This window comes from Macadamia integrifolia, chromosome 10, assembly GCF_013358625.1.
Source record: "Macadamia integrifolia cultivar HAES 741 chromosome 10, SCU_Mint_v3, whole genome shotgun sequence".
In the NCBI taxonomy this organism is placed as follows: Eukaryota; Viridiplantae; Streptophyta; class Magnoliopsida; order Proteales; family Proteaceae; genus Macadamia; species Macadamia integrifolia.
Genome location: NC_056566.1, coordinates 1,856,710 through 1,869,077, shown reverse-complemented (window position 1 = coordinate 1,869,077; position 12,368 = coordinate 1,856,710). Strand labels below are relative to the sequence as shown.

Here is a 12,368-nt window from a genome sequence, read left to right as displayed (position 1 = left end):
CCTCTGGCATTGCTGGTGTGAGTATACTGTTAGTTTTAAACAGCAGAAGATCGTATTACCCTTTAATTGAAAAGGCTCTTAATAAGATCATGACTTCAGGGGTTATGATTCACTTTGATGGAGGCGACGAGGAAATCCTCATCGTTGATCATCATTGGTGAAACCCTTAGCTTTTCATGAAATACAAGTAATTCTCAAATGGGGTGGGCCTTTTTCTCATCTTGAAATTGAAGGTTCTTAATTGAGTTAATCTTTGAGAGATCGAAGGGATTGATCAAACCACAGGTTACGTACACGTTAGGGTATATGGTTCAGAGAATGTATTAGGCACCCCGGTTTGCTCGATCGGCTTAATAACCGACCTCCTTGAATGATTGGTGTAATGGCATAACATGATTGCTAATACAATTAGGTGTAACGAATGCTATAAACACTTAACAAGGAAGAAGATTAACACCACCTTCGGACATGTGCTCCCATTATGAACACTACCTTTGGATATGTGCTGCCAAGAATGAATGTATGTGTTAGGTGAGGGAGAGCAACACGACCTGAATTAAGCCTGTAGTATGAGCAGAGAGGGTGTGAGAAGTGTGGAGAAGGTGAGGAGGATGGGAGTCCATTGGCGGCTCAAGAGGTGGCAGCCTCCCTTGTTCCAGAAGATCTTGCACCACAAAAAAAATCCTTTGCCAACATTGTGGGGAATGGGAATTGGCCGGATATTGATGCACTACCAGAGCCAATACACGTAGATGGCATCACTTGGATCTTTATCCCACAATAAGACTATGAAACCATCCGTCAGAAGTTTGGCAAACTTTTGAACAAAGTCATTGGATGTGCTAAGGAAGGAGGCTAGAGAAGGTTGGAATATGCAACAGGGGGTAATCATGCATCCCTTGGGTTATATCATCTTCCAATTTTCTTTGGAGGGCGATATGGCGGAGGTTTGGCGAAGAAGTCTAGTTAAGCTAGGAGGGCAACACATTAGGTCCCAACATTGGAAACCTGACTTCAATATTCATGAAAAATTGGCGGCAACGAAACTTGTTTAGGTGAGATTTCATGACCTCCCTCTCTAGTACTGGTATGAAAACGTGCTTCTATCGATGACTAAGGCGACAGGAGATCGATTGCTTTAGAACATGTGGTTACTGCTCCACTCATGAAAGAGAACACCTTTGATGACCTAGGCTCGCACCGTCCCACTCTTTTGCAATAATCACACTAGATGATTTAAAGACTACAATATGCATTGAGAAGGTTCAAGTGGAGCGGTGCGAGCCTAGGTCATCAAAGATGTTCTCTTTCATGCAATGCATTATGTACAAGGATGGAATGAGCCAGTTTGGTTACTGCAAAAGAGTGGGGCACTTTATTAACTCGTGTCCACACAAGAAAGGCAGTGGATGCTCGTCAAATGGCCAAATATCGAGCAACAAGCATCTTGGGGCAACCTATGTAGAGTGAAGATGGAGTCAACCTAGTGGGCTCGGCCAAGGTGAACTCGGTGACTCATTCTAGTTGAATTTCCTCTATCTTAGGAAAGGAGATCAATTGGCATCAACCTAATGGGCATACAAGGGAAGGGAATGTGAATTGTGGAAGTGGTACTCAATCATGATCCAAAGATGGTAGTGTAGATATGCATGGGTCCTCCAATTTAGGAGATTATTTGGAAAGAAGTGTTTTACATGGCCTAAATGTCAATTGGACGGTTCGGTTTGGTTTCGGTTGTGTTGAATCGGTTTCGGTCTAGGAATGAGGGAGACCAAAACCAATCCGTTAAGGAACTTCGGTTTTCGGTCGATTTCGATTTCAGTCCGGTTTGATTTCGGTTTATTTTGGTTTTTCAATATCGGATTAATACCGGTTTAGATCGGTTTATTATTGGGCTTGAACCATAATGAATCTTACATTCATAACTTATAGTGACAAGATTTGACCAAAAAAACACTTTAAATTTATGATTAAATTATGGTTTATCGTTGTAAGGGAAAGATAACTAATATTGAAACTAATGGATAACAAATTACTAAGAAGATAACTAATATTGGAATCACAAAATGAAACCTATTATCCAATCATTCATTTAGCTATTAACTAGTTTTCCATAGAGAACAAGGAAATCAATGGAAGCATTATTACAATTTACAACTCAATTTCTCTATTCATAACCTAATATGATTTGTAACAATTTCCCTTACAATAAAAAATTTGCTCACTAATATTGTTAAAAATGGATGGCCAATTCACCAATTTATAATCTCATATTCATTTTTTTTATCGGTTTCATTCGGTTTGGTTATTGGTCGGTTCGGTTTGGATCGATTTTCAGTTGGTCCCAACATACCTCAGTCCAAAACCAATCCAATAAGGATTGGTTTGGTTCAATTTGGGTTTTATCGATTGGTTTCAATCAGTTTTATCGGTTCGGGCTAGGTTTTGACACCCCTAGCCTTAATGATAACAATGCTTTGTTGGCGGATCTCAATATGGGTAAGAATTCAAACTATTCTTTTCCTAGAAGAGCTCCTATTATGGAAGAGGATCCTATCTTGCACAGAATGGCAGGGAATCAACCATCCATTAATGGTACAATTGGAGAAGAGGGAGAGAATTTAGTGTTCCAAAATAGAGAAGATTAATCAGCTAAGGTGGAGGAAGCGGCTGTTATGGAAACTCCCATTAGTAATAATCTTTCCTCTTTGAATGGATCCAATCAAGTTGGGGATCGATTGTTTGTCACTCACCATTCTCAGGTGAGATATGAGCCTTTTTCCATTCAAGGTGGGGATTGATTGGGATTAAATGAGGGAGGGATATTGGTGCATGACAATCTTCTATTCCAAGATCATTAAGAGGGAAGTGGGCATGATTTTGTGGATCTTGCTCAACCAGGTGGGTCAACTGATAAGGAGCAAGGGTCGAGTGCGACAAGACTTAATTGAGTGGATATGGCTAGTGAAGATGGATCGGGGGAGTCTATAGAAAATTCTAGTTATGAAATGATGTCGGGAGAGGAGGATTTAGAAGAAAATGATGACAAATGGGAAGATAGATCTCTCACTATTAGTCCAGAAAGGCAAGAGAATCTTGCAGAAATTTATGCTTGTCTAGAGCGGGAAAATCAACCTAGATGTGGGAAGGAGACGATTGCTTTTCGCGGTGGGATCATTTCCATGTGCGGGAGGGGTGACAGTCGTGGTGTTCATTGTAGGAGCCCTAATTTTAGTGGAGGTTGTGTGATCTTTGAGGGGGAGGGGGGAAGAACTTGGTAGAACCTATTCCGCCAAGTTCTCTCTGAGGAGGAGCTATTATTATGAAGCATCCTGAGATTGCTACTATCGATGAGACACCTAGATTTAGGGAAGAGCTTGATGGCTTTGAGAAAGTTAAGCAAAGAAAAGGCAAAGGAAGGATAATGGGGAGCAGGCTTGCCGAAAGTCTGACCGTCTTACCTCTTCGCGAAAGCAATTTGATAAAATTTTCTCTTCTAGATTAGAGATGTGGATGATCCCGAAATTTAGTATCTCTTGGGATGAATTTTTTGTTCGATGATTTCCCCCTGCTGTTGGCCTTACCAAAGGTGAGGGGTTTTGTCTTCTTAATGTTGGAGTATTTGACTTGATTAGCTAGTTTTCTTGTTTCTTTCTTTTTTAAATTCTTTTAATATAAATGACCTTTTATCGAAAACAGTGCTTCCAAGAATGTTAAAGAGATGTACACGATGAACATAATGATGCAATATGATGAACGCAAATCCTAAGCTGTGTATAGACAAGAAGATAAGAGATGGGCAACAACCAAGCACACGAAATAACCTAAAATAGAATGCATAATAATGTAAACTAGATGCAAAAACGTAACCTAGGACGGATGCAAAGTACTCCTAACTAAGGGTGTCAATTGGTTTGTCCAATATACAACATGTGAAAACCGAAATCGAATAAGAGCCTATTTTCCAAAATTGAACTGAATTTTATTCAGTTCACTGTTTGGTTTTGACCTTGCTTGTCTTTGGTTTGGAATTTTTTTTAGCATGAAAACAGATTCGACCATAGCCAAAGTCCTTCCATTTCTCAAACTATGGTAAATAGAGAGTAGAACTATTTCTTGTGGAAGCTGATTAATTAGCGCTAGTTAAATAATACAGATATGGAAATGATAAGAGGATGAAGAAATGAGAGAGGCACCCATCTGTCTCTTAGTTAATTTTAAAGTTTGAAGTTTGAAGTTTCAAGTGTCAAAGAAGGTTCAATTCTGGTCTCCTTCCACCGGAACCATTCTCTCTTTGGCAGTTAAAATAAAGAGCAGCAACCGGCAAGCCGAGATTGTAAACATTGGCATAGTCTCTAGTGTTGAAGTTTTGACGCCATTCTGGAGCATACACCGTCTGTCTTCCGAGTTGCTGGAATAACACGAAAACGCATCGATGAATTCCAATTGTTGGCCTTGGATTCTCGTAGCACACTATCTCTTGCCCTGATCACAACAATCATACTTAAAATTCCCAACTAAAACTCATAATTTCATTGATTAAATTCACACAATTATATTTTTTTCCAGCATTTATTTATTTATTTATTGGACAAAAGATCGCTATTTGGTTGTGTGACCTCCGCACCAGTGCGGGGCCAATGAAAGTGCTGGAGTGTCAATATGGATATATGGGATTCTTGATTTCATGAATGTTAGGGGTGGTTATTACATGGGTCTTTGTGTCTAGGCAGAGGAGCCACACAACCAGCTAGTGTTCTTTTTCCCTTATTTATTTTAATGAAAAAAATCATGGTGGATAAACTAAGCTAGGGTTGATAATAAGCTTAACAGAGACAAAATGGGCTTCAAGGGTTGGCACACTTAGCAACAGGTCTGGGTCTAACCTAGACCCATAGGCCCATAGTCAAGGGGCTTGAAATGGTTGTCATTTATTATTAGACTTTTTTTATTTTTTTTTATTTTAAGATAATAATAAAATCAAGGGTAAGAGCTCTCTATTCGGGAGCATGGGGTCAATGGAAGCGAACCTAGAAGCATCAACAAGGTTAAGGGAAGAGTCATTTAACTCTAAAATTCGGGGAAAAAGAAAGCTGCTTGGCGGTGTGGGTTTTGCGACTAGACATAGGAGTGCACAAAATTATCACCTCATACCCTAAAATAAAAAATTCTAACCATATTGATGTCCTTGTGTGTGCTCTAATTAGACCCAATGCTAATGCAAGGGGCCCCAGACTATACATTGATCTATTGCCCATAAATCAACTAGCACCTTTATATATATATATATATATATATATATATCTATTTTCCTTCAATTTTCCCACAAAACCTTCTTTACATCTTTTCTAAAGGTATAATAAAATCAATAAGAAAAAACCCACTTCATGACCCACATGTATTGTTTCTAGGGACTAAAATTAGTGGAAAATCTGTTTTACACTCATAACTAAAAGCTTTTTTAGAATACAAATATTTTCTATTGAAAACCGTGTGTTAAGGTTTTGTGGTCCTGACTCCAGAGAGCGAAGTTATAGATGGGCACATCCATATTCTCCGTTCCTTTTATGACCCAAATTAGTAATGTCCACCACTCCCCCTAGTTGGTATGATAGGGTTGGGTCTCTAATGATAGCTTTAGCTTCAAAGTGGCAAACTCTTAAGTGTACTACTGTTATTTTTTCATTGATGAAATGTACGAAAAGATGGGAAGCCAAATAACAAGAAGCCAAACAAAAGGTTTGGGATGCCTTGAACTTGTACCTGAACTTGAATTTGAACTTGAAGGGTACACTCACTTAGTGGGATTGAAGAGACTTGTCTTCCCCCATGGCTCCTTGGGAGGTGTTCATAATAAAATGATGGGTGCATAGGTGGGTGCATAGGTGGGGGACATGTTTTAGAGCATAGCAGGAGAGTAGTGTGAACCTGTAAATATGTTAAGATCAACATGAGCAGGGCTGGGTAGGTCAATGGGTCCTAAAAAAAAGAAAAATCTTGACTAAGCCATGGAATCCTGACCACAAGCCAATGAAAAGTTTTTGGTGGAATCTGATTGTTGAGAGCTCATTAGAATATTCAATTCTGTTAGTGGTTCAGTGGGTAATTGAAGATATCTAGTACTTGTCTTCGTATTTTAGAGTTTGCTCTTTTTATATATTCATAAGGAGAAGCCATGTCAGAAGCATGTACAACAGTATGACCAAATTCTACTTCATAGTTGAAGGAGCCTTCTGACCTAACAATTGTGCATTCTCCACGCTCTTTTGAATAAATTTCATTTTACCAAAAAATGGATATATATCAACTTCATATACAAATAACCTAATTTTTTTATTCATCCCAAAAAGAAAAACCTAATTTTTTATTTTTTTTGGGTAATAGCAAATAACCTAATTGTCGATAAGCAAAATTAAGAGAACACCATTGGACCAAAGTCTTTCAAATTAATGTTGTCATGCATTGTTGTGCAAATCTAGGGGGAATGCAATAATGGAATGTTAATGAGGTTACTCCTCTTGTTGTCTCTGGTGATCCATTTCCATTATCCTACTGGATTAGAGAGAAGGAATAATAATAATAATAATATTAATAATAAAAAAGTAACACTATTATTCAATTGTTAAGAAGTTGAGCTTCTTACCGAAAGATGCCCCAGTAGTTGCAGGAATATCTACTACCAACCTGAAAGCCATAACAGGAAGCTAGTTAACAGAATTTCAGAAAAGAAAGTTAACTTGTTAGCTGATGTAATCAATGTTGGGAGTCATTAGATTTTATTTTATTTTTTAGGTGAAAAGTCATTAGATTTGAAGCCATGGGTATGGGTAGCCTTCATGCTTCTTGATCTGTAGAAGATTCCTAACACCTCTCCTTTTAGAGAGAGAGAGAGAGAGAGAGAGAGAGAGAGAGAGAGAGAGAGAGAGAGAGAGGATAACCAATGCAAATATTCCTTTAGGGTTGGGCGACTTGGGCTTGGAGCATCAGGGTCTACCATGATCTGCAAGATAAAGAAACCACTTGAAACCACAAACCATATGCAGAAAATGTGTTGAAATTAACAGTGAAGGAAGTTCTAATCAGTTTCTGTAGTGCATGAAACCAATGAAGGAAGACATACCAGTGTATAAAAATTTCTGAGATCATCTCCTCCAATGTCAACCACAGGTTGGTTAACTACTACTGAGGGCTTAAGTTCACACCCATTTCTAACTTCCCTTGAGCCATAGGTGACTTTCAAAGATACTTTTCTATGAAAAAAGTCCAGCACATCTCCTATCACACCACCAACCAGTAAAGGATCCCTAATATTCCTAACATCCCTATCCCTTGGCATTATGTCCAACAAAAGAAGATACAAATGGGTTGGAGAAGAGATGGTCGTCCAGTGAAGAAGAGGAGGCTGTATCTATTTATATATACTGTGGGATATGATAACTTCTCCTTTTTAGTTTGTTTCCTGAAACCTACTTTTCTTTACCATACTATGGCCAATTTATTGTTTCTTTTCCATATTGCAAAGGTAAAGGAAGTAGATATTCTAACAAGGCCATTCAGTCTTAGTACATATTATCTGTAATTAAACTTCTCTTGTGGTCAAGGAATAGTTTGAGAGTCAAAATGCTCACAGTTAATGTGCCATTACAGGTCTCTCTCTCTCTCTCTCTCTCTCTCCTGTTGGGGTTATGATGTCTTCAGTGTCTTGTATTCCATTGCAAGGTGAAGTGGACGGATTTCAAAGGGCTGTAACACTACAACAAAGGAGGACTATTACTATAAGTGGTTAAAGGCCCGAGGCCTGGAGGTTCAGAGGATCAGCCCATATTGTGCGTTATTGTTGTTACAAGGGTCTCAGCAAGCTGGCAGGTTCATGGCAAGGTTCTCGGGCGTCAACTTTCGAGATTTTTTTTTTTTTTTTTGGACTGTATGAGTATTTCAATAAATTACCTATATGGGGTTTTGTTATATGTTCGAAGAAAAATTTTTTTTGGACTATATGAGCATTTCAATAAATTACCTGTATGGGATTTTGCTATATGTTTGAAGGAAAATTTTTAGAACTATTTTGAATATTTCGATAAATTACCTGTATAAGGTTTCGTTATATATTTAAAGCAAAGATTTTTTTTTCTTCCATATTTAATATAAAAGAGTGTAAAAAAAGTAGTTGTAACATTATTCTTTATTGGAAGTAAAGTAAATCTCTACTTATCGTGGACATTGACAATCATGCCAAACCATGTAAATCTTTCTGTAAATTATGTGGTTGTATGTTAGTAATTTCCATTCATTTCAAGTTCTTATTTTCTACGTCACTCTCTCTTTTTTTGTCCGTTTAGTTGAAATGAATTGTAAAAAAGAAAAAGATTCCTAGATTGTATTATGCGCAGCTAGGTGTCTGTCATGTATAGGGGTGCAACAGGGTCGGGTTGGGCTGGGTTTCTTAAAACCTTAGCCCAACCCTAAGTCCCCTTAATTGGGCCCAAACCCGCCTTGACCCTGACTCAAGGCAGCAAAACTTTAACCCTAGCCCTATCCTTTAGGGTTCAGCCAACCCTTACCCGCCCTGATTGACCCTGATTTTTCAGGGTCGGGCCGGGATGGCCCTGGCCCTAACCCTGATTGACCCTGATTTTTCAGGGTTGGGCCGAGATGACCCTGACCTTGGTTTGCCATCAAGGGCTGGGTATACCCTGACCCTACAAAATATGAAATAACTTAAAAATATAAAATATTCAACAAAAAGGGGATGAAAAATACAAAGTTACAAGTTTCTTAGTAAAAAAAACAAGAGAGATCGGTGAGAAGATATATTAGCAGTTTTGAGGTGTCAATGACTTAATGTCAAACAATATATAAAATTATGTTAAATTCAGGGTTAACATCAGGGTCACAACCAGGGTTAACATCAGAGGAAAAAATCAGGGCCGGATCGGGCCAAAAGTTAGGGTAAAAAAATCAGGGCCGGGTTCAGGGTGAGCTGGGCGGGCCAAAGACATCAACCCTTACCCGCCCTGACACTGACTCAGGGTCGGGCAGGCCCTCATGGCCAAAAGTTTTGGGTCGGTACTTATTTGGGATCAAGGTGGGCCAAGGGTGGGTTCGGGCCATCAGGGCCAAACTTGCACCCCTAGTCATGTATTCCCTTGTCGTAGAATGCATGTGAGCCATGTGTATGTTCCAATAAAAATTTAATTTGCACCCAAATGCATGGAAAATTGAAATTTTGATGTAAAATTAGAATATTTTACTTATTTTTTTCTTAATTTTTTTTTTATACTAAGTTAGCTCACTTCAAGACAGATAATTAGTTATCATCTGAAGGCACAAAACTTGAGGCAGGTAATTATGTGTTCAAGTTGAGCTAACCTATATGTGTTAAAGTCCATCATCATCATCATCATCATATTTGTCTTTATTAATTTTGTTGCAATGGGTCACAATATTGAGCTTGATTAGTGCAAGGAGAAGCTAATTAGTTCTCTTGAGATTAGGTGTTCTTTGTTCCTATTGGAAGGGATACTAATGCATGGATTTGCACCAAATGAAGCTCGTATGAAGATTATCTGATATTCTAATATCTATCTTTGTACTCAAGATATCACCAATCAGGACACTGATTTTTACTTTTGGGTCCCTAATTTTTCTTGACAAAGTAAAAAAATCTCCACCCCACATTGGCATTTTTCTGAAAATTTTATATTAAATCCTAGTGTTCCTTTCAAAATTATACAACATATTACCAAATAAGCCCCCCCCATCGAGAGACCCAAAGCCAATTTCAATTGCCTTCACCGCACATATTAGAGAGAGATGATGATGACGATGTACTCTAGCTTGTTTTCATGGTTTTAGGTATTGGGAACAAATCTTCATAAAAAAAAAATGTATTGAGATTAGATTGGTCGACCCTCGAATCGTGTATCTATTTGATAATGTATTTGGGGTATTGAAATAGTGAAAGGAAAAATAGTAAAAAAAACCCATATCGATATCTTGAGGGGAAAAAGTTCGATAAAATTCGATACAACTGATCTATAACGGTATCAGTATCACTATCGATATTGGCAGAAACTAAAACCGGTCCCGATACTATGCATTAAAATCCTTGTGGCTTGAACCCGCTCATGTTACACTTTAATTTTTTGAACCAAATTTTGTGCCTGGGTCTCTGGAATCTTAACTGAAACTCTACAAGTAGAAGTTCAAGTTAAAACTTCAAACCCAAATCTTGATGAAGCTTCTATACGTTTTCACTTTGTCGGTCCTTGGTATCTTATCTTTAGACTCAGAGTTCCACTAATATTCCTAGGCTCAGGGTCCCATATAAAGCATATTGGGATATGATATGCTCTGTTATAATGACTTGCCACTTTCTGATTATTCTACAACCTGAAAAAACAAACCGTCCAAGCCCTAGTGAAAAAGTGAAAAAGATGGTCATCTCATGTCATCTCAGCAAGGTCCACATCCAGGGGCCATAGACCTGGACGAGACCCACTAACATTTTTGAGATCTTTTAGTCGAGTTGGAAGTTGTGTGCATAAATACTGTCTTGTAAAATGTAAATAGGGAAAGGCATGCCTCAATTTAGGGGTGTCAATTCCAGCCCGATCGAGTCCAAGCCAGTCCGACCTGGTTGGTAAAAAGTGTCAGGCTTAAGCCCAACTCGATTATGACTAGTTGTGCAGGGGTTTAGCCCCATGAACTCTCTGAATACTTACAAGTCTGATTCAGCCTGAACTACAAGATCAACAATTTGTAAACTATAACTTGATATTTTCATCAGTGAGATTCTTTTCTAAATTATTGATGATTTAATATATATATATATATATATATATAAAGCATGTATTTTTGTTTTGTGTCTAATCTTTTTTTTTATTATTTTACCCTTATTATTTACTTAAATACCTTATCTTTTTCATTATTAATTTTCTTCTTATTTCTTATTTTTCCTATTTTTTTTGGCACCCCTTTGTCTTTTTTATATGATTAAATATTTAAAAAAAAAATTTGTTTCTTTATTAATTGGTCGGAAACCTCGACCCCTTCTACTAAAAAAGTCTTCTTCCTTTTCATTTTTCTTTTCCTTTTGAAACTCTCTACCTCCTTTCTTTTTACGAAAAATATTTTGTTATATATATTTTCTATATGAAATCCTCATATATCACTTTATCTTGCCACAGTTTATATCTTTCATAATTTCATTTAGTTTACTTATCAATATTAGTTCTCCTTTTTTTTTTCTTGGTTTTTATCTTACATAAGTTGTCATTGAAAGAAGCACATGCTGAGCAAATAGGGAAGATAAAAGACTGCATTCCTCTCTTGGTATCTCTGCTCCAAAGGGAGAATATAGATGTCTAGAAGAAAGGCCAAGATGTGCTGTAGTATCTCTGCTCCAAAAGGAGAATATAGAATGATTAGACCTCGAGAGACATGAGTGTTGTGTTCCCTTATCTTATGATAGGGTTGAGTCATTGTATATATAACCAATTACTTACAAGAGTTTACAGTTGGTAGGAGTCGTTCACAAGTGATAAGACTACAAGCTATTGATCAACGCAGGTCACTTGGAGATTAGATTGGATTTGGTCAGTCCCTTATCTACAAAATTACATCGGAGTAAGGAGTTGCATGGGAGTACGTCACTTGTGCACGGGATAGAGTTACCATCCATAATAAGCCACCGCAAGTGAAGCTGCTGTGAACGGATAGCGAGCTTGTCCCTAAGAGCGTAAAAACGCTAAGCAGGCAGCCCTTTAGTCATGATATCAACGATTTGGTCCGGGCTAGCAACAAACTGAATGCAGAGATGACCAGTGGCAACTTGTTCGCAGACAAAGTGATAGTTGATTTCGATGTGCTTGGTCCGTGCATGGAAGAGAAGGTTGGCCGCTAGGTAAGTAGCCCCAATGTTATCACAATAGAGCAGTGGGAGGGGGAGAAGAGACTCCAAGATCAAGTAATACAGCCACAGTAATTCAGCTATAGCATTGGAAAGGCCCTTATACTCAGACTCCGTGGAGGAATGGGCCATGGTATGTTGCTTCTTGGAGCTCCAGGATATCAAATTGGGGCCCAAATATATGCAATATCCACTAGTGGACCGTCGATAATTAGGACAGCCAGCCCAGTCGGCGTCAATATATGCATGAAGCTGGAGAGAGGAAGAAAACTGGATGTGGATACCAAGAGTGATGGTATCCTTTTAGTAACGGAGAATCCGTTTCACAACGACCCAATGTTCTGTTTTAGGAGAGTGCATGAACTGATAGACTTTATTGACAAAGAAGGTGACATGCCCCATTCACATAGAACGGGACCGGTGACCGGGTTCCCTCCGGGTAAACCAAAACCACCAA

General features: G+C 38.3%; 1 protein-coding gene across 1 annotated transcript; it reads right to left on the bottom strand.

Moving 5' to 3' along the window:
- Nucleotides 1–4,099: 4,099 nt before the first annotated feature.
- LOC122091200 (protein FLOWERING LOCUS T-like) lies at nucleotides 4,100–7,646 on the bottom strand. Its single transcript, XM_042661046.1, has 4 exons — nucleotides 7,121–7,646; nucleotides 6,939–7,000; nucleotides 6,644–6,684; nucleotides 4,100–4,485 (listed from the first exon to the last, which is right to left on the bottom strand). The coding sequence occupies exons 1-4, from the start codon at nucleotides 7,334–7,336 to the stop codon at nucleotides 4,247–4,249; spliced, it is 558 nt and encodes a 185-aa protein (XP_042516980.1). The 5' UTR covers nucleotides 7,337–7,646; the 3' UTR covers nucleotides 4,100–4,246.
- Between the last annotated feature and the right edge of the window lie 4,722 nt (nucleotides 7,647–12,368).

What these genes read in the sequence shown, in the direction of transcription:
- LOC122091200 (XM_042661046.1), bottom strand. Translation starts at nt 7,336, where the DNA reads ATGCCAAGGGATAGGGATGTTAGGAATATTAGGGATCCTTTACTGGTT. An exon ending in TCAGAAATTTTTATACACTG is followed by an intron (nt 7,001 to 7,120) that starts GTATGTCTTCCT and finishes TTTATCTTGCAG; the next exon opens with ATCATGGTAGACCCTGATGC. An exon ending in AACTACTGGGGCATCTTTCG is followed by an intron (nt 4,486 to 6,643) that starts GTAAGAAGCTCA and finishes TGTTGTGATCAG; the next exon opens with GGCAAGAGATAGTGTGCTAC.